The following is a 23776-nucleotide window of genomic DNA, read 5'->3' as shown; positions in this document are numbered from 1 at the left end:
TTTTGGAGTAGTCTATTACTAAGTAATGGGCTGGTGTAGATGGAAGAATGAATGGACCAACCCCCGGGCATAAAATATGAATGTCTGGAGTTGCTTGTACCTGTTGTCTGATCTTTCTCGTTAAGTTCAAGATGGTTGAAATAACGGCGCAGTCGCTCCTTCCTGTCCATCGCTCTGCACAAGGATGGTTACCTTACAAACCAAGTCCAGCGCAGACGTGGGTGGCGTGGCGCGACTGGGATGCTATGGCAATCACGGCAACGGAGCGTAGACGGAGAGCGACAGATGGGAGTTATGAGCAAAGCTGACATGTCAGATGATAATGCTCGCTAAGAGCGGTCCCATGCCCGTCGGTTGGAGAAAGAGGGAGTAAGTTTATTTGCTAGGCAGTCTGCTTCGGTGAGACATAGTCGTCCGAATCCAACACACCTGGGACACCTTCCTAGAGGTCTTTTGAAAATTCTCTCATCCAAAAAAAAGTTTCAAAACGCTTGCGATCATTAAAGTCATCTGCTTGTATCCACTGTAATATTTTCTTTGGCCATCTTTGGTGATTCATCCTTTCGACATGGCCATACCATTTCATTCGACATGGCCTTTTGCATTCTATAGTTAACAGTTTTGTTGCGATGCTGTGTTCATGCAATAGCCAGGAAAAGTTCATGAGATAGGCAGTCGCTTAAAGTTAATTTATTTTACACGTCTACACATCATAATTCATAATAATCAGACACAAGTTTGTCACAATAAAATAAAGTTACCGCCGAAAATATTAAACAAACATTTTTGGGCAAAGAATTTTTGCAAAAAGAATTTTGCACAGTAATCTTCAAATTTTGACAGTGTAAACTTTATTAAAAAATTCGTTTCATAATTACCGAAAAGTTCCTCAAAAACACATCTGCCATCTAATAATAATTTGGCCATCTCACAATCATAAATTCATAATATGTCACCAATTTCACACCACTAAATCTTTCACATAAAATTTATATACCACGTTTTAAAATTATAAAAGATCAACATATTTTTAGACGAGAATTTTCGAAAACTTGGGAAGTTTGAATATGAATCATGATATAAAAAAAATGAAACCTAAGCATACAGAAAATCAACACACACCAAAATTTATTTCAATTTTAGTTCAAACCGCAACATAAATGGGATCATCAAAATATTATATGACGACAACAAAATTACTTTTTTTATTAAGAAATACCACATTAACCATAAAAGATTATTAGTGGCGGTTTAAAAGTTATTCAAATTAGTAGTTTGCATTATCAAAATATACAGTAAACAGTATTTTTGTTGTTGTTTGTTTGGGTTTATATGACTGCGGACACTGAATCCATTCGCCAATCTCACAATTTTGACTCATTTATTCATTAGTCATTGTCTCGTATACAATCTTATCCTAAATCTAATACTAGTATTGATCTCTAATATATTGTCATTTTTTTTTTGATAAAATAGACGATGAGGTTCTCAGAGTTCCACAGCAAACTCGTCTGCAGCTATCTACTTAATTCGATAGCTACTTCAATAAACACTATGTAATACACAATATGTTATACAGAATTTTTTATTGTGTAACTAATTTTTTTTGCTGTTGTTTCGGCCTACTAAGGACCATGAAGATTTTCTCATCTTTCTTATGACTGAGTTTTTCTCCTCTGTCAGTAAGTTTTCATTCTCTTTCCTTTCTTGTGACCACTTGCTAGTCTGAAATGGTGAGAGGGATAAGGTTCTTAGTAGATTTCACCTTTTCTCTGAGACTTTGACAATCCTGGAGGTCATCAGGTGGAATTTCCGCTTATTGCAAATCTTTTTTAACCCGGCTTGGCCATTTGGAATCAAAGGATTATATTGAGATTAAAAAGTCAACGCGATGGGTAAGTCTTTGATAGTCCATACGTTCTAGGTGGCCATAAAACATTATTTTCCGTTTTCTTATATTGGGAACAATGTATTCCAAGTGTTCATATATCTCATGATTTTGTCTTCGGCAGAATTCTTTATTTTCTTTGGTTGATACTAAGATTTTTCTCAAAATTTTCCTCTCTTTTAATTCATTTAATTCAATTTTTCGTAATAACATCATTTATAGTCAAGGATATGACGGTAAACATAGTAGAAAACCTCAGTATTATTTTATATGCATCAATTTGCATGAAAATTTGTGGGTATGCTCAATATACCCTTAACTTCAAAATCTACCCCATGCCAATATGTGCGAATATTTTTTACGGTGAAAACTACTTCTTATTGTTCAAATTTATATAAGCTAAATGTAAAGCTTATAACAGATATGAATAACGCTAAAGTATGTCGGATAAAGACCGTTTGATAATCTGAAATATTATTTCACTAATTTTATTAACGTGTAAACCCCTAAAAATCCCCCTTTATTATGAATGACTAATACTTTTTAAAAATGGTACAAAATTATTGAATGCCATATTTAAATAACTTGTTATTTGGCTAAAACTTTTAAATTCAAAAATAATTGTACGTTGTATACCCCCAATCAGTTGAATACCCTTAATTGAACACCCTCTTAATGTGTTCATTTAGGGCATCTAGAGTGTGAACAAGGGATGATACTTTGACGGCACTGTTTTTGATTGTAGCCTTAATAAGGGAATAATATCGCATCTGCTTAAAATACTTTTCCAAATCTTCGCTATTTTTCAATTTATTTATTTGTTTACCTTTGCCAGCTCCATCTGACCATATTGCACAGTACTTACAAGCTTTCAAAATATCTTCAATTAGATAGCGTTATTAGAATATTTATACTTTAAAATATCTTTGCTTGTTGCCTCAAATCAGGTCTTTTTTCAATTAATTCCCACTTTCCTACTTGCAGAAAATAATTTGATTCATATAATTAGATAAACATTTGTCTTGACTGATAGATACGGGCATTTTTTTCGGAAATTTATACTCTTTAGAGGTACATGTTTATGAACTTCGGTTTCTTTTCACTTTACATCAAACCTATGAAAATAAAATGAAAACTTCAAAGGGAAACCTCACAAGACGTATTACTATTTGAATTTGATCAAAAACTATTGATTGAACGATATATGTACATGCTCCAAAAACCAAAAAAAAGAATATTGGTTTTTATTCATAACTCCTTTAGGTTTTAAGCTAATGAGTCCGTCAAAAAACCATTTTGTAGTTTATTTTAAAAGCTGCAAGATGGATATATTAATTTTTTTTCAAGCCATTCGTTTTAAAAAGGGTTGCGCTGAAAGGCTCGAAGATGGTGCTTAAAATATTCAGTAAAAATCTGTTTTTTTTTGTATTTCAGCATTTCTTTGTTTTTTTTTAGATTTTGAATTATTTGAAAAAAAAAAGAAATTTTTGGAGAAATTCTAAAAATAGTGTCTTTATTTTAGACTCGGATTGTTTTAAAACCAAACCCTATAAAGAAGTTGAACTTTTAGAATGTAATGTTTGTATATAAGTGAAGTAAACTGTTAATTAGAAACGAATAGTGTCAGCCAGCGTGGTTTTGGTGGGGGTGAATGTGTTAGTTATTGCGTCACAAAAAATATAAACGGACTTTATTTCAGTTAAAACTTACCTTAATTTTCATGCAAATCACTTTTACTAGTGTTAGTTTTAAAGGTTCTTTTAAGATCTTTAAAAAAGTTTATACAAGTTTTCCATGAAAAACTTACCGCTTTCCGGTTGTTTAACATAATCTGTTTGCATTTTTGTATTTGATGAATAAAAGTATACGTTTAAACAGCCATTGCTTTGTTAATATGAAGTTAACGATAATAATAAAAAAGGAGTCTCTTTGATTTATAACCCTCTTGTGATACCATAACACGTTTCCCGATAAAGTGTAAATTTTTGGAGTTATTCACGAAAAACCATTTAAAAACATGCTTTTTGCCATGTAATTTGTGAAATTTTTCTATTCTAGCGATAACCATGATTTTTTAAACATTTTCCACCCCCGAGTTAGGGTGGTAACCACCCCCAGAGGAAAAGCAAATATTGGCATATGGTAAATTTTGATCTTTGAGCTATTTTCTACCTACTGTCAAAATTTCAAGCCTAGCCATGAATATAAAAAGAAATCTGAGCAGAAAACCGTCATATTCTGGACTAATAGGCTTGATCGCTGTAGTATAGTAACAAATCTTTAAGTTTAAAAATAAACTATGTTTTTGTACAGGTCTTTGTACAGATGGAATGCATCCACCAATTTTAAACATCTACTTTCAATGGCCGTATTCTCCGAACCATCAGATGTAATAAAGTCTCCAAATTTTTGAAAGATTGTTAAAAATTCAGAAGACTCAAATTAAGGGAAATGGTTTTAACTCCGTTTAGAAGAAAAACAGTATCAGGAAAAGAGATCGAAGTACAGTTGGTTTAGTATATTTTAACAATGGAAGCTGCATATTATGGTCTAACAATAAAAGAAATTTGTGTATGGCATACACATTAGCTACGAAAAATGGATTACTTTATCAATTTCAAAATAATATTGCAAGAAGAAGCTGGCTGGACGCTTTCTTAAGATGTCACAATACCCTATCACTTCAAAGACGCACTGGAACTTCCTTTTCTACAGCTCTGAGCTTCAAAAAACGTACAGGACCTTTTTGATAAGTTGGTAACCAAACACAAGAAACATAATTTTTCTCCGCATAGAGCTTTCAAAGTGGACGAAACTGGATTGTCAATTGTCTAGAGTAAAGTTGCATAAATCGTAGGAAGAAAACGAAAACGACAAATTGTGTCTTTAACATCTGCTGAACGTGGTTCCCTTGTAATTTTAATTGTACCAACAAGTACTACTGGTGAATTCGTTCCACCTATGTCGATTTTCTCTCGAAAAAATCCACCTGGATCAATATATGCGGTTCACCCAAGCACAAGCGGTTGGATACAACAGAATTTATTTACCGAATGAATAAAACATTTTATAAATTTTGTGAAACCAACAAAAGAGTCTCCAGTTCTTCTAGTACTTAATGGCCACACTTATAGCCACTAAGCGTAAGCCACTGTAAGCCGAAAAAAAGTGTAATATAAAATGGTTAAACGTCATTGTATCCAAAAATGAAGCGGAAATCAACAAATATTACCTCAAAGGAACATCTTCTGGTTCTCTGCAAGAGAAGCTGATGAAATCCCAACTTACCTGCTGCAAATTCATTGACAGATTTCATAGAACCAACTGGCTTGACAAGATTCTCTCGATAAAAGTCCAATCAATAGACAGAAGTAAAAAAAAGCATTAGGAAATTTAGGAAATGATGCTTCAACATTGCAAAAAAAAACACAGAAGAAATCAAAAACTTCCGAAACCAGCAACAGTTCTGCAGCATTTGAACAATTTTTCCCAGCTGACGATAATGTTAACCTTAAGAAAGTTGGGCAAAATACAATGGACGCCCAAGATACAGAGTACATATTTTGTGAGGGGCGATTTCAAAGCGACAGAAACGGAGAACTTTGTATTCAATGCCTTATGTGTACTGTGTGAGCAGATGAACTATGTTTGGGAGCTGAGAAAGACACTTAAGATTGTGATTTTTGCAAATAGTTTCAATTTATTTCTCTTTCACTAAGTTACTAAACTATCTTGAATAAATAAAACATTTGTGTGTGATTTTTGATGAACCCAATTTTATTAAAAACATTTTATTTACTGATGAATCTTTTGTTTCGTTAGTAGGGAGACACAATCCTACCATTACGAGGTATTGGGCGCGGAAAAAGCAGCACAGAATTGTTGTTTACCGAACTCAACGTCCTCAAAAAGTTAACGTCTGGACTAGTATTTTAGGAGACCACATAATAGGTCTGTTTTTTATTGAGGGCAACTTGAATAGTAGAGTATACCTCGATTTGTTACAGAATCATGTTCTTTCCGCTATTCTCAATCTTCCTGATGTAAATATGGAGAATGTTTGGTTCCATCAATACGGCTGTTCGGTTCACAACACTAGAATAATTAGGGAGTACTTAAACAATACTTTCCCGAATCAAGTTATCAGTAGAAAAGGCGATATTAAGTGGCCTGCGCGATCTCCAGGTCTTACACCCATGGACTTCTTTTTTTTGGGGATATTTAAAACACATTATCTACGATCATCCTGAGGCTAGAGCCCAAAATTTAGATGAATTAAGAAACCGAATAAAAGAAGTCTTCAATTCTATTACAGCAGAAATTCTTACATCTGTCCGCAGAAGTTTTTATGAGAGCTTGGAATACTGTTTAGCAGAAGAAGGTCAAATATTTAAAGACAGAAAGACAGAAGGACAGAAAGAATTATTTCTTATTTTATTAGGAATTATTTTTTTAATAAGAGTATATTTTTTGTTTTATTTTTTTAAAGAAATACGCTTTTATTTTTAATTTCACCACAAAAAAATGTTCACATTATTAAAAACCGATACAAATGCACCGCCTTATAATGGTCAGTGTATTTTTATCGAGTTTATGTTATAAGAATTGAACCGGGTATACGTAAGCAAAACAAAAATCGACGGACGTAGATGCATATCCCTTCCGTTGTAGTATTAGCGTTGTATTTTAGCGCTTTATGTAGTTTGCAATATCTAATCCAAAACTTAACGTACTGTATGTCCGGTTTTAAATCTCACATTTTTCTATGAGTACGTCTAGCTACCAGTAGCTACTTAAATTCATCGGGAACAAACCTTTGTTAAAAAAAAAAAGATAAAACACATAAATAGAACAGGAAAAGATAGCAGTCACGTAAAAGTCATTAGCAAACAACAATGGAAGAATTTGTGATATAACCGATCAGTTAAATAGAAGGGAAATTAGAAGAACAAACTTTGAATTGAGTATTTATGGAGGCGCTGAAGAAACAAATGGAGGAAAGCATAAAAAATGTAAATATGAAAATATTCAAAATGGATAAAAATATAAGAAATCACAGAGAAAAACAATATAAACACTTAAACACACCAAAATTGCAAAAGAAACCTTAGACGGATTAATCCCAGACATTATGAAATTTTAATCTATCAATTTTATTTTATTTTTTGTTTTTATTTGAAATAATTTAGCCAAATTATGCATAGATAAATACATATAAAGATCTAATAAATATTTTTACTCACTGTATATCATTTCCGACGTTTATGAGGTTTTAATAGACAAACAGTGCAGATGTTGGGTAAAATATATAATGTTTTATATGTTTTCTTTCCTCGCTATGCGGTAATTAAGACAAAAACTAATTTATCGTTTGGTGTAGGTCAGTTTTTTTTGCTGTCAGGTGTTTTCAGATTGTACTTAATGCTATTAAACGTTAATGTTAATAAACAAATGTAATTAACTTGCACCATGTGCAGCAATTAGCCTGGGGAAATGAGCAACATGCAGTGTTTTTTTAGTCACTTTAGCTGTTTCAGGTTCTATATGCAGAGAATAATAAAAGTTATGCAAACTTATTAATTTTTTTTTCGTATATTTTTATTTATTAACAATTTAAGTGAACAATAAAACCATATTTTCAGTGGCGGCTCGCGAGTCTCAAAAGAGGTGAAGCAAATCTTGTCTGACCTAACCTAACCTAACCTAACCTTTCGTAAGCTATTCTAAAGTAACTAATTTGTACCACCCTTTTCATTTTTTTATTTCCGTTTCTAACTTATCCAACTAGAACCCCTTATCCAATTCCAATTTTTACTGAAGGATTCTTTTTGGAATAGCAGTTGCACGAAAAACTTCATTTTTTCTGAGAGACTTGTGAATGGAAGTCACGATCAAGCACATTAATTTATAAACTTCTTTGAAAATTCAAAACTAAATTCATTCAATGTTTTTGTTGTGTATCAGCCTTGTTTAAATTCAGTCTTTTTAAGTACATCTGTAGTAAATTCTTGTTGTATTCTGAACCTTTTAATAGCTATTAACTGTATAAAATGAATATTTTCAAGATCCTAAAAACTCATGGTTATTTATTGATTCAGAGTATCTAGAATTTCCTAATAAAGCACCATGTACCAATCGAAAATTTCTTTTTGTGTGGATGTTATTTGCTCGCGTCGGTCATAATGTTTAGGAGGAACAGTTGCTGTTAATGCAGCCATGTTGAAAATTTTTCTGAATTCTTCTTCACTACGTTTGCAGTTTAGAAGTGTGTTCGCATTTCTTATCTGATCAACTCAAAAGATTATGTCAAAAGATTTCTTCTGTAGTACATTAAATAAAATATTCGTATGACCAAAGATATCATTAAAAATGACCACCCAAATTGTGAAACCCAAAATTTTCCAATTTACTCAAAAAACCTTTGTTTTACTAATGTTTGATTTGATGCAGAATTTTCTATAAATTGTTGGAACACTTTTTTTAATGAATCCTACTGAAATCTGAGGTTGCTTAACTGAATTGTGAAAGAAGGAAGGCAATTCACTAACTGTAGCAAAAAATTCGGGACTTAGAAATACCGTTGCAACTTTGTTGAACCATCAAATTCAAGCCATGTGCTGAGTAGTCAATGAAAGAGTTTGCGACGCAACTTCTTTTATTTTCGCCTGAAGACCATCAAGATGCTCTGATATTACAGTTGCTCCATCAAAATACTAGCAAATGAGTTTAGATTTATAATAAAATCTCTAAACAACCCCCATCCTAGCTAATATGTAATGAGCACTTGCCAATTACATCAAATGAAGCAATATTACAACTAATAGATGGCTAAGCTCCTGAACTTGACCGAATGCAAATGCTGAACTCATAAAACTATTTAACACCGACTCTACTCAACGCCTAACAAAACTTAATATTTAATGACATATACTTAAGCGGAGTAATATCAACAACATGTCTGAAGTCGACGTTTATTGCTTTACCAAAGAAAACATTTCCTTACCCTCTGTTTAATAAGCCATATTTTAAAAATTTATTTTTAAAAATCATACATCAAAGGATAATATACATGCTGTTGATACTAGAGAGGCTTTGTTCGCTGGTTGATTACTAGAAAGCGTTTGATCGAGTATAGCACGCGAAGATGATGCAAATACTAAAAGAAGCAGGAATTAATAACCAAGATCTGAAAATAATTAGAAATCTTTACTGGAATCAAACAGCAAATCTCAGAGTTGAAGGTGAACATACTGACTATGTGAAAATCATGCGTGGAGTGAGGCAAGGCTGTATTTTGCCTTCTCTAATCTTCAATCTTCAATTAAACCGTTAACAAAGGAAGAGGATACAAAATGAGAAACAAAGAAATCAAAACACTCTGTTATGCAGGCGACGCAATATTGATAGCCCAAGATGAAGATAGTTTGCAAAGACTGGTCCATAGATTTAACATAAGAGCAAAAGAATTTAATATGACAATCTCATATCAGAAAACTAAAACAATAGTGGTCAGTAAAGAATCAACCAGATGTAAAATAGAAATTGATGGCATCAGTATTGAACAAGTAATGGAAATAAAATACCGGGGAATTGCACTGTCTAGTTATGGAGACCTGCACAAAGAAGTGAGAGATCAAGTACAAAAAGCAAATAGACTGGCAGTATGCCTTAACAACACTATATGGCGAAACAGACACATTGACACTGAGATGAAGTCAAGAATTTATAAAGAAAGTGTAAGACCAATAATGACATACGCCTCAGAAACAAGACTCGACACAGCCACAACGCAAAGGCTACTGGAAACGGCAGAGATGAGAGTACTGAGAAGAATTACAGGAAATACGCTGAGAGATTGAAAGAGAAGTGAAGACATTAGAAGAAAATGTAACGTACAGTGTATATGAATGGACACAAAATAGAAAAAAGAATAAAATAACCACATAATCCGAATGGAGGAGACCCGTGTCGTCAAAATAGCATTGCTATGCTTTGTGCCCTCCAAATAAAATTTGGCAGGACCCTGGTCTACCTGGTCTGTCGGCTATACGACCGTTAACAAATCCACTGCCCCTACGAGTCCAACACCAAAGTGAAGGTGCCATGCCACGTATGCAAGAAACGTTTCATGGGGCTCCACCTTCCCCGTAGTACCTGTGTTGCGATTACCTCACCTACCCGTTATCCCACCCATGGGCGGATAGGCGAAGCAGGCAGAGGAATTTCCACCTTGCACGTAGACAGGTCGCCGCCGAGGATCTCTCCTCTACCACTCTTGAATCTCACGACGGGTACGTGCCGGGGCACCCACACCACGCCTGACACTAGGCCAGGAGAGGTATGTACGGGCCTAGCTCGTTCAACCTCGTCAGGCTCTTTTGGAATGAGAGTAGAGTGGTCCCACGAGAGTCTCGTCTCGGATACTAGGAATGTAGACCGGTGACCGTGTCGCCTAAGCGACCGTGTGCGTTTCTACAAACCCGACACCTCAAACGACGGCTCTCCACCTCTCGATTTCTACCCATTAGTCGCCTCTTACGACAGGCAGGGCCTTCTTGCCTCGGTCGTATTCTTATCTCCGCGAGCCGAACGGAGCGTCAAAAGCGTCAAAATAGCAAGAGACAAGTCACCAATCGGCAGAAAAAGTATGGGACGACCGCGCAAAAGATGGAGTGACAACCTTCCATAGAGGTAATAATCCGCCAATGAACAAGCAGAATTGCTTATAAAGAAGAAGAAGAAAAAGAATGTTCAATCTGTACTCTGAAAGAATATTTATCAAAGCTTTGCACGAAACTGAAAAAGGTATTCTACTAAATGGTTACCGGCTAAACAACATCAGATATGCAGATGACACCATAGTATTTGCGGACAACTTAGAAGACCTACAAGTTCTTATGAACAAAATCACGTATTACAGTCAACAATCTGGACTTAATATAAACATAAAGAAGACAAAGCTTATGATAATTAGCAAGAAAAGAATAACAGAAGGTCAACTCTACGTCAATCAATCCCCTGTAGAAACAGTTACGCACTACAACTACCTCGGCACCATAATATATAAAGAATGGACCAACAACCAGGAGATTAGAGCACGCATCGGAAAAGCTAGATCCACCTTCAATCGGATGGGGATCTTCAAGAGTCACAACTTCTCTCTTGATACAAAAGTAAGAATGCTGCGATGCTACGTCTTCTCTGTCCTTTTTTATGGTGTTGAATCGTGGACCTTGAACGAAGATATGTGCAGAAAACTGGAAGCATTTGAGATGTGGCTATATCGGAGAATTGACCGACTATTTTTCATCTCCGAAATAAATGATTAATTAGATTTAATAAATAATGATTTATTATTCAACGCAAGTAATTATACTATATCCGGAAGCCGGAGAACTGACGCGATCTGACATTTTGCTTGAAGGTATTTTGAAACGAATTTAAATAAAGTTGCGCTACCATAGAGCGACGTTTTCAAAAGTTCAACACAATTTTATTTCTACAAAATATGTATATTTAAACAAAAATGAAAAATATTTCAATAGTTGTAATTCATCGAATACAAGTTCATGTTTTTAAAAATTTAGAAAGCAATAAAGTTTACTTACTCTTCAGACCTCTGTGACATGTTGTCCTTGTCTTTGTGCGCCTGTCCGCTGCTGCAGGAATTCCCCATCTTGGTATTTTTTTTCTTATGTTTTGTACTTTTTTAATAATTACTTCAATTTATTTAACATTTTTCCCGAACTATTCCACCTAAAAAAAATTAAAGTTTACTCAAAATACATCTTTCAATGGTAATTTTTTTGTATAATGTTTACTATATAGACCTTAGAAATCTTGGGTAAAACATTTAAAGCATTATTTAATAACATAAACATAATACATGTTCTTTTCACATTATTTTACGTGTTTTATTACTAGACTCCTCCATTCCAATTTATCCAGTGCTTTCTCTTTCCATTCAGATACTCTTATATTGCTTAGATTCTCTTGTATTCTATCGTTTCCATGGTGTTTCTTTTCTTTTTGAAGTGACTGAATTCCTTAGTAGGATCATAGTAGGCATCGTTTCATTATCCATCCAATGAAAGTGAGCCATTATGTACATTTTATGTACATACTTATAACGGGGTCTTTATTTAGGTCTGATAGTTCATTATTTGTTTTTGTCCTTCATCCATTCAGCAATAATTCTTCCTTCTAGATAGGTCGTAACATTTTTTGACGTATGAGCAATATTTGTGTTGTTTACAATGGTTTAAAACATGGTCGCTTGTTTCTTTGGTATAAATGGTCATGTAACTACAAGAACATAAGACTGTCAATTATGAATGGTATACAACGATTTGTTTGCCAGAAGTTATAGTGAAATAATTCAGAAAAAGTATAATAACAGACGAAACATTCTTCACCATGACAATGCAAGCTCATACACATCGGCACACAAAACGGATTTTTTGACCGGCCAAAACATCGAATTAACGGGTCATTCACCGTGCACTGATGATTTGGCACGCACTGACTTCTTTTTATTCCCGCTCATCAAAAATAAATTGCGTGGTCAACGATTCTTGATGCCCGAAGAAGCGGTCGAAGCGTTCAAAACCCATGTTTTGGAGTTACCTCAATCTGAGTAAAAGAAGTGATTCAAAAATTGGATTCAAACACACGCAAAAGTGTATTATACATACTTATTATGCATATCTACTTATTTTTGATTGTTAGGCCAGAAATATAAATAGGAATTTCTGGAATATATTATAAAGGGTGTTTTTTAGAGATATAGAAATTGGAAATGAAATAAAACAAAGATGATTTTTATAAACTGACATGAAATTGACTTTATTCGAAAGATAATCTTTTGGCATTTAGATATGATTTCTGGCATATGGCGGTCATGGATGGCTCTGACGTAGTATAATCTGGAGGCCAAATTCTTGATCACTTTTTCCAATATTTGTCGTTGTAAATCGACCAAAACGCGGTGAATGTTGTTCTTTAATTACATATATACAGCAAAGTAATAAATACTAATAAATCACGGAATAAGAATTAAAACATAAGGAACTACAGCAAGTATTTGCATTATTATAGCCCATTTTGAACATGTTGCCATTAACATATTTGATAAATGATATCTCAGAGTACATGGTTTGGAAAATTGAAATTAATGCTAATGTATTCAACTATTTGCTTAACATTGATAAACATGGCATGTATATTTCAAGAAGCTAGGGAGATAATACAATATATGACTCAACAAGGTCTCAAAAAAACGCAACAGTATCTGCATTCGCTTGTTAAAAGCGTAAAAAAATCAAGGATTTAAAATGTATTGTTGTCTTTTTTTTTAATATTTTTTTAAGCTTAAGAAAAGTTCAGTTTTTATTGGGTTAAGAATGACAAACGTTACGACCACCTCGATATAAGCTTTTTTTGTTTAAGGGGGTCTGAGTAGGGGGATTAAAAGTATCGTCGTTTTGGGATGGAAAATGTGTTAGAAGTTAAGTTTTTGGGTATGTGTTTACTCGCAGTACATGCACAATTGGGTGATTTTCTGTTAAGTTAGATTTGTTTAGTTTTTAATAGGTATTATTGAAGGTTGAGTTTTGTATAGGTATTATTAAAGGTTGAGTTACTATTTACCATTTACAGTCTATTCCAAGCAGTTACTGTTTATACAGTTCACGGGATTATTAAAAACTTTTCTTAGATTATCGTTTTTGGCAAGTGCAGGTTATTGCCTACGGTATTTTAGTGGGATTGTTTCTAAGATATTCCAGTAGTCATCAGGAATTTCGTTGCCCGCTGTGTTTAGAAGCTTAGCGGCGAGAATGGAACTTTAGTTTTTGGAAGTCTGGGGAGTACTTGTCCTCGACGGTGGCATGTGGCATTATGGTGGAGAGAACGTATTTCTTGCTTAGGCTGAGTATCCTATCATGGATAGAGTCTATGTTTGCTAGTTGATGGATTAACGCTGATGGATAGTCAGAGTTTTTACCCATGATTCTCCTCGTGATTTTTCTTTTGGTGGCCATGGCTAGATTAAGTTGTCTTTTATTTAGCGGAGTGTAGGTTTTGGCTCTGTATTCGATAATTGGTCTTATAAATATTTTATATGTATGCAGAAGAGTAACATGAGTGCTGTTCCCAAATTTGCCGCTTAGTGCTGTTAGGAGTTTGTTTCTTACCCTGTCTGGGGTATTTCGTAGGTCAGCGTTCCTATTGAGTGTCTTTAAAAATTTGACGAAAAATTGACGGTCTAAAATCTAGCCTTTCTCCGTTGAGCAGTATGTGGTTTTCCTGTTCTATTACTGGGCGCGAACATTTGGTGTTTCTGAATAGAATTAATTGTGTTTTTTTTAAAGAATGTGAGGTTTTATTCCACCTCCATGTCCAAATTCACCAAGTTATTCAGTTTATTCTGAACGAGGAGTTTATAAAAAACAACCTGTGGTAGGTGCTAATAAAGTTTACCTATTTCAACCGAAAAAAAAGTAATAATATTTGACAAAGGGAAAACACAACACCACTTAAATTTAAAACTTAACGGAAATACTCTTATAACAATCAACGAAATCAAATTTTTGGGAATGACATTCGACTCTCAACTAAAATGGACATCGCACATAAATGAACTAATTAAATCATGCCAACAGAGAATTAATCTTCTAAAAGTTCTTTCCAATCACAAATGGGGCGCAGACACAACTATTCTTCTGCGATTATATCAAGCTCTAATTAGAAGCAAACTAGATTATGGATGTATATGCTACGAAACTGCTACTAAAAGTCAAATGAACAAACTGGACATTATCCAATCCACAGCATTACGCATAGTTTTCGGAGCTTTCAGAACCACGCCAATTAGCAGCCTTCAAGTCCTAGCAGGAGAACCGCCATTAACTCTCAGAAGACAATATTTTTCAATGTGTTGTGCTACTAAATATCTCTACTAAATAATTTGCAAATAGTGCAAAGGAAAACCCGTTTATAACAAGCCTAATAAGGAGCAACCCTCCAAATTTGTACTCAAATTATTGCCCTAGAAACTTACCTTTCAAAGAACGAATAAATCGATTTGAATTCGATATACATCAATTGAGAGACACTTCTACAAACAGATGCCAGTCTCCTCCCTGGAAAGTTCAAATACCAAAAGTAGATTTTACCTTACTTAACTATCCCAAACATTCACACAATCCTTCTGAAATACAACAACAATTCCAGTCTACCATCTCCAGATACCCTGATTTCAAACTAATTTTTACTGATGCCTCTAAAAGCAGTAATGGTGTAGCTGCTGCAGCTATTTTTGAAGACAACACCTCTGTTACCCGTCTAGCCAAAGAATGTAGCATATATACTGGAGAACTGCAAGCAATCTTCAACGCACTGAACCAATGTACCAGCATTGATACAAACTTTCTTATTATATCAGATTCTCTAAGTGCCTTAAATGGTGTCAAGCAGATGTATCCTACTCATGCCAATTTAGCATTAATAAAAGACACGCTATACAATGCCCAAACATGTGGTAAAAACATAACATTTTTATGGGTACCATCCCATGTTGGGATAAAGGGTAATGAAGCAGCTGATAAAGCAGCAACAGAAACTATCAATAACATGACAATTCCTATTATGCAAAACATACCAATTTCAGACCAAAAAACATTAATAAAAACTTACATGAACAAAACCTGGCAAGTAAAATGGAACCAAACAGAAGCAAAATTAAAAAGTATCAAACCAGATGTTACTTCTGCTTTACTACCGCTCCCAGCTAAAAGACATGACCAAGTAGTTATTAACAGACTGCGGCTAGGTCATACAAAATTTACACATTGATACATCATCTCCAAGGACCCTCAGCCGATTTGCCACATCTGTCAAACACCATTTTCAGTGCAACATATAATGATAGACTGTCCAGTGTACTCAACAGCAAGATTGACGGCAAAACTAAAACACAATTTGAAAGAAACTCTTAAAGAAAACATCAGCAATACAATAAATTTTATCAAAAATTGTAAACTGTATAACAAACTGTAACATACCATAAAATGTTTGTATTTTCCAAAACTGTTATGTAAATTTTAATAATATACTAAATGTAACTTTTCTAAAATAAAGATATACCACCCGCTAATAACCCTAGGGGTTGATGCGGTAAAAAAAAAAAGTTTACCTATTTTCTATAATATTTGTCAGATAAATATCCTTGTATACACTTGGAATAACAATCTTTTGATTTATGAGTAGACATTTTTTACTGAGAGAGTTTATTAAAATTTATTCGTGACGCTTGTCAGAGGTCTTCGCGATTTCTTTCAATCCGAAAAAACTTATCTTTTGTGTTGGATGGATTTTCTTTGCTGATTAAATAGATAGAACATCTCCACCCTAGTTGAATACCTGCTAAATCATTCCTTCTTCGTTTAAAAATATTAATCTTATTTTTTAAGTACCATCTTTGTTTTGGAGATCGTCAATAATCGTGGCCAATGTAGCTTTTGAAGCAGCTGTTCTAAAGAGTTGATTTGAAGAAGCAAACATAAACTATTCTTAGATCGCTTAGCCAAGATTCATCTTCTTTCCACACACCTTCCTCCGTCTTTCTCTATTTTACTTTATGGGTTCCATAAAATTCGTATTACATTTGTTTAGAGAAACTTTTCCAATTCCTTCCTTTAATGTTTCGAATCAAAGCGTTAGTTTCATTTCGAATTCATTCTTCTGCAGTACTCTACTCTTCAGAGATAAAAATAAAACTGATCCTCTAAAAATCATACGAACAACCTCAATTTTGTAGAGACTGTAAATTTTGGGATCCCAAATAATATGCAAAAAGGTTGCCACTTTTACCTAAAACTGGGGCTAAAAGCCTTACTCATAAGGGGGGAAAATTCCTAATAATAATATAAATAATAATTAGTTTTGCAATTCATTCCAAAATCTAGGCCGCTACTTAAAGAAAAAGACTCGAGGCAGGAAACAGTTTGAAGATGAACAATTTTGCAGCATCAAATGGATGGTTAGAAAGTTTCTGCAAGCGTCATAATATAACGTTTAATCAATTTGTGATGAGTCTACAGAGGTTAATTTGGACGACATAGAGAACTGAAAAACCAAGTTAAAATTGAAATTAAGGAATTATTCTCCAAGAGATGTGTACAATTCTGACGAAAAAGGGCTTTATTACCACACCATGCCTAATAAGACATTAGCAAATAAAAAATGAAAAATGTACACGGAAGAAGACAGCAAACCAACGTTTGACTATTTCGCTATGTGGAAGTATGGAAGGTTCGAAATAAGATCCATTAGTAATTGGAAAAAGTAAAAATATTTGCCGTTTTAAGGGTAGTTATATTAAAAAATTACCCTTAGAATAGGTTTTAACAAAAAGCTAACAAAAGAGAAAAGTGCTTCTTTTCCTAGATACTACCACGTTGCATTGTAAAGTTCCGTTAGAAAATTTTAAAATAGTCCTGCTGCCATTTTACACCACTTAACGTTGTCAGCCCTTAGATCAAGAATAATTCAAAATTTCAAATTGATTTACCGAAATTTTTTCATTAAAAGACTTCTAGCCTTTATTGACAGTGGATGCGATTTCGAGAATTGCGATAACGACATAAATTTATCCAATGCACTTATCTGGATTACAGCTGCTTGGAAAAATGTATCTCTTGTTACAGTTAAGAAATGTTTTTCTAAAGCCGCCTTCTCTGATTACGGACATTGTTGAAGAACTAAAAAAAGCCCATTCTGACAACTTTTTTTTTTCAATAGTCCATTCAAGAGCTTGATATATTACAAACAGTTCTGCAGAATAAATGGAACATTGTTGGTTTAATTTAAATATAATGTGTTCTTGATTGTTTTGACCCATCTGTGAAAATCCTATATGGCTTATCAAATTTGGCAAGTTGTTTTTGAAGTTGAATGGCGTTGTTATCATCAAAAGCAGGGAAATAAACTTTGGTTTGGGAATAAAGAATATTGAAATTAGATTAAAAGAAATTAGTTTTAGCTGGGATTTCTAAATAGGAACTTCTTTATGTGCCGTCTTCTACCGAAGGTTGGCGACCATCAAACGATAGGTTTCTCTGTTTTGTGCCGCATGTATTATGTTAGCAGCTTCTGGTATTTGAAACCATTCTCTCAAGTTTCTCAGCCAGGATTTCTTCTTTCTGCCCAAACCTCTTCTACCTTCAATCTTGCCTTCCACGATAAGCTGTAGCAGACTGTACTTATCATTACGGAACACATGGCCCAGGTATGACGCTTTCCTCCTTTTAACACTTGTCAACAATTCCACCTCTTTACCCATTCGTCTGAATACCTCTGTGTTGGTCACTCTGTCTGTCCAAGGTATTGTCAGTATGCATCGATACAGCCACATTTCTAGAGCCGCTAACTTCTTTATAGTTGCTGCTGTTAACGTTCACCCTTCAACTCCGTAAAGTAGCGTGGAGAGTACGTAGCATTTCGTGGCGCGCCATCGGAGGTTAACGCTTAGGTGGCGGTTGCTTAAGAACATTAGGATATGGTATAGCTAAAGTTGGAGAATTTTTGTTATGCCATCATTTGTCAACTAAGATATTATTTGCAATAGCTAGGTTTGGTTATTCTTCTTCTTCTTCTAATGGCGCTACAACCCTTTGTGAGTCTTGGCCTGCCTAACAATGTTCTTCCATTCTGCCCTGTCGGATACTTTCCTTCGCCACTGCCTGATGTTCATGGTTTTAAGATCCCTCTCTACGTCGTCTATCCATCTTTTACGGGGCCTTCCTCTTGTTCTGTTTCCTTGGGGCTTCCATCTCTGGACTACTTTTACAGCTCGATTATCTGGCATTCTTTTTAGGTGACCAAGCCAGTTTAGTCTTTGTGATTTTACAAATCTGACAATATCTGCGCTCTGCATTAGTTCATCCAGCTCGTGGTTCATTTTAATTCTCCACGAACTATCGCTGCATTGGGTTGGTCCAAATATCTTCCTTAGTATTTTGCGCTCAAATATTCTCAGTTGATTTTCATCAGTGGTTGAGAGGGTCCACGTTTCACATCCATATGTGACCACTGGTCTAATTACTGTTTTGTAGATTCTCAGCTTAGACTCACGATTCAGTAACTTACTTTTCATTAAGTCTTTGTATGCATAAAAGCACTTATTACCGCTAAGAATCCGTGCTTGTATTTCTTGACTGATGTTGTTGTCATTTATTATTGAGCCTAGGTAGGGAAAAGTGGAGGCATATTTGTAGGTATGGTTGTCTACCTTCAGATTCTCATGTTCATTCGATTTTGTGCACTCCATATATTTTGTTTTGCTTTCATTTATATATAGACCAAACGAAGCAGCTTCTCGTTTCAGTTCTATGACTTTTTCGCTCAATACCCTTTTGTTGCGGCTTATTATGGCAACATCATCCGCATATGCGCATATTTGCATAGATCTTGTATTAATACAGCCGTTTACATCCAGTTTTCTAACAACAGCTTCTAAAGTTAGATTAAAAAGTGTTGTTGATAAGGCATCCCCTTGTCTAACTCCATTTTCAATATCAAAGGCCTGCGTCATATCTCCATCTATTCTCACCATAGCTTTGGAACCCTCCAGGGTCATTCGTATAAGTTTAACCAACTTATTGGGTATCCCTAACATAGATAGTTGATTTAACATCTTTTGTCGATCTACTCCATCAAACGCCTGTTTGAAATCGATATACAAGTTGTAAATAGGTATGTTATATTCAACACATTTTTCATGTATACCTCTTAACATATGTATTTGGTCTATAGTTGACCTCTTTGGTCTGAAGCCACATTGGTATTCACCAATAATCTCCTCCGAAAACGATTCCAGGCGGCTATATATAATTCCTGATAATATCTTGTAGATGACATTTAAAACTGTTATGCCCCTATAATTTTTGCAGAGTCGTTTGTCTCCCCCTTTGTACATAGGAAGTATGATTCCCACTTTCCAATCTTCTGGGATGACTTCTAGTGTCCATATGCGGTCGATTAGTTTATGGATACGCCTCCATAGCGCATGTCCACCATTCTTTATCAGTTCTGCAGTTATTCCATCTGTGCCAGGTGCTTTGTTATTTTTTAGATGTTTTATGACGTTTATCGTTTCTTCCAATGTTGGTTGCTCAACTAGTTGTTCTGCTGTGTGGTGAATTATGTCTTCATCTTCGTTTTGTTCTTTTTCTGGGTTTAACAGCTCTTGAAAATGCTCCTTCCACCTTTTCATTATTTCCTCTTTCTCGCTGATAATTGCCCCATTTTTGTCCTTGCAAACTGTTGATCTTGTTATGTATCCTTGGGTGCATTGCTTGATTTCCTTGTAAAATTTTCTAGCCTTTCTTCTGTTATTATAATCTGTAATTTGTTGTATTTTTCTATTCAACATTTCTCTCTTTTTCCTTCTGCATATTTTCTTTGCATCTTTTCTGAGTTCTTCATATGCCTTTCTATTCGATCGGGAATCCCTTTGTAGACATTTCTGTCTAGCTATATTTTTGCTATTTATTACTTGTTGGCAATCTTGGTCAAACCATTCCTCGTTTCTTTGGCTTGAGGTTTCACCTAATGTTTCCTTTGCCATATTTGTAATTGTCGTTTTGATGATATTCCATTCTTCTTCAATGTTGTTTTGTTCTCCTCTTTCATTTAATATTACTTTTATTTTCTGCTGGTACTCATTCTTCTTTTTAGGATTTTTAAACATATATGTATTCCATTTTCTTTGTTTGGCGCCTTTCTCTTTTCTTACCATTGATATTCTTTGTTTTATCTTCGATATAACCAAGAAATGGTCCGAATCGCAATTTGCGCCTCTATATGTTCTAATATCTGTTACGGAGGTTGCCCACCGCTTAGATATTAATATGTGATCAATTTGATTAAATTTATTAGTACCAGGTATCATCCAGGTTCCTTTATGAATATTTTTATGAGGTTTGGTTATTACTTATTATTATTAAATGCAGAGCTTTGTACTGGATTCGGTCTAATTTTTTAAGTCTAGTATTTGTAGCAGACTTATACAAAAAGCAACCATATTCAAGAATCGACCTGGTATATACCCTATAAAACATTAGATGAACCTTAGGATCAGCGCCCCATTGGGGACGGTTAAGTACCTTTAAAATATTTAGGCTTTTTTCGCATTTAATTAATAATTAACAGGTATTAATATGTTTTTCCCATGATAATTTAGTATCAAGTGTGACGCCGAGATAAGTATAGTGTTTTTGGACAGGTATACTTAGGTTACAAATTTTAATACTGGATATATTCGGTAAGCGATGACGAGTAAACAACACCACGGTGGATTTATTCGAAGTAAGTTCCAACCCTTCGTTAAGAAAGTATTCTCTTGTTCTGTACATAATCCGTTTTATTGAATCAATACATTACTGATAAGAATTTTTAGAAGTGTAAAGACAGAAATCATAAGCGTATTGTAAAATATTAGATTTAGATCCATAGTATATAAATTAAACAACAGAGGGCTAAGCACAGATCCCTGTGGCAAACCTTGATAAACTAACCTTGGACCAATCAATTTATTACTGCACCAAATGATTGTATTAGTATATTAAAGTCGTTTTAGTAGTTTTCGTTTTTGTGTAGAATTATGTTTGCTTTAATTAATAAAACAACTTTCCAAATAACTTTTATGTACTACAAAACCTGACAATAGCGACAACCTTTATATAACAGCTGATAGTTCTTTCATTTTTAGTGACCATTATTGACAGGATTTGGTGTAGAAAGATAGTAATAATTTGATCAAATTTACCTGAGACTACTAAGAAATTATCAGAGAGTCATAGCTGCTTTTAAAATCCATCAAAACATGTAAAACTAAAAAATTTTTAAAAGATATTCTAAAGGGGTACTTTATGTAATAAGAATACATCTAGATAAGGTACCAACAACAATAGTGAAAATGGAGAAGGCGAGGAACAGAAAAAGTGAAAGACTAGAGAAAACTTGTAAATACTAATTAACATGGGTAAAAAAGAAAACCAAAGGACAACGGCATATGAGAAAAGTTGCAATAGATAGAATACTCTGAAATCTGTAGAAAATTGAATCGCGTATATAGACTCTTGAAAGGGAGAAAAAACTGATAGAAAAAAAAAAGAGTTAATTCTATTAAATTTAACTGAAACTTTTAACTGAAAAAGAGCTTTTGAAATCCACCCAAACAGGTTGTCCGCAAAAGGTTAATAACAATATTTTTATCCCAAATCCTTTTTTCGGACGTTTTAAATATTTTCTTAGCTTTTTAATAAATTTGTTAATAATTTTTGTAAATTAATCGGTATTTTAATATTTTTTTTATTATTAGATCTTGAATATAGTAAATCAAAATCCCAATAATTAATTGATTTAAGATAAAATTTAATACAGTTGGTACTTACTTAACACAATATTTGAAAAGTCCAAAATCCATCCATCTCCTTGGCGCACCATAAAAATATAAACAATAAAACTAGTCTTTAAACGGTATCCCGGTACCTACCCCATTCTACTAAGTGAATACTTGTCGTCCGAAAAGCATCCATAACTAATTAAATAGTTAAAAAAAGGATCCGAAAAGTACTTTTTCCCGCAATATGCGCGAAGCGTTGAATGGAAATAAACAAATTTTTATTTCGAGATCGACGTTTCAGGTCGCAGTCGGTCCCCTTTCAACAAATAATTACTACGAGAGCAACACTTTACATAAATAGACGAAATATTTGGAACGATCCGACTGCATGGTTGACGTAAGTCATACACACAGTGGTAAAAATCGATGTTGGCCCACGGTGATCAGGCAAGCGCCGGTCTGTGACGTCAAAAGACGCTGGGACAGCGGCGGAGATGAGCGGTTTATTACGCGATCCAGATATCCAGGATACGTCAGCCCACGTCGTGAACAGTATTTACGTATTAAAATCAGTCTACCATATGGTACATTGGTCAAACCGCATGCAGTTTCTATTTCCGCACAATCCTTTGATAGTGTTGAATTTTGTGCTAAAATAAGAGATGGAATTAGATGACGTTTTGCTATCTACCAGATACAGAAAACAAAAATGCACGTCTGCATACAGAAAATAAATAAGATGTTAAGGGTTTTTAAAGGACGACTGTCTATGTTGATTATTTATTCTAATTTAATGTATCAGATTTGACGATAAACATGCCAGCAGAATATAGGTAGAATATCACAAAAAAATGCTATTTACTATGAAGGAAACAAACTGCAATAAAGAAGTAAGACCAATAGTACAAGATTACGACGAAATGAAAATAGGGGGGAAGAGAATTACCTAACGAAATAAACAAACTAATACAACAAATATGGACACAAAACACACTACCAGATAATTGGAACAGAGGTGTTATATTGCCTATCTATAAAAAAGAAGATCGAGAGGAGTGCGAGAATTACAGAACAATAAACTTATTAAATACGACATATAAAATTCTAGCAAATATTTGACTTAAATTTTGCGCTGAATGAATATTAGGATAATATCAGAATGAGTTTAGACCGGGGAGATCGACAATTAATTCCATACATACAGTGGAGCCAATAATTCAAAAATCAAGAGAATTCAACAGAGAAATGCACGTAATATTCATGGATCTTAAGAACGCTTTTGACACAATTAATCGGGCGAAAGTGATGGAAGAGCTAGAGCATCTGGAATTCCAGAAAAATTGAGACATATGCTTACAGTGAGCCTAAAGAACACCACAGCAAAGATAACTTTCAACGGACCAACTTCTAAGGAGATCAAATTAAAAAAAGGCGTGAAACAAGGTGACTTTACCTCCCCGACACTGTTCAACCTGATATTA

General features: G+C 34.3%; 1 protein-coding gene across 3 annotated transcripts in view; it reads right to left on the bottom strand.

The window, feature by feature from the left end:
- LOC140443185 (NACHT and WD repeat domain-containing protein 2) overlaps window positions 1–22700 on the bottom strand; it is a 93601-nt gene extending 70901 nt beyond the window's left edge. For 2 of the 3 annotated variants that reach the window (XM_072534286.1, XM_072534287.1), the window contains exons 1-2: window positions 22345–22700; window positions 11497–11644 (exon numbers count right to left, since the gene is read on the bottom strand). In XM_072534286.1, coding sequence (XP_072390387.1) covers window positions 11497–11564 — 68 coding nt within the window. In that variant the 5' untranslated portion in view covers window positions 11565–11644; window positions 22345–22700. Of the gene's footprint in view, window positions 1–878; window positions 1082–11496; window positions 11645–22344 lie in introns of those variants that run through there. The other variant, XM_072534288.1, reaches the window with a different exon arrangement.
- Between the last annotated feature and the right edge of the window lie 1076 nt (window positions 22701–23776).

This window comes from Diabrotica undecimpunctata, chromosome 6 (genome assembly GCF_040954645.1).
Source record: "Diabrotica undecimpunctata isolate CICGRU chromosome 6, icDiaUnde3, whole genome shotgun sequence".
NCBI classification, from domain to species: Eukaryota; Metazoa; Arthropoda; class Insecta; order Coleoptera; family Chrysomelidae; genus Diabrotica; species Diabrotica undecimpunctata.
Note: the sequence above shows the minus strand (reverse complement) of the source record. Positions and strands in the feature narration are given on the sequence as shown.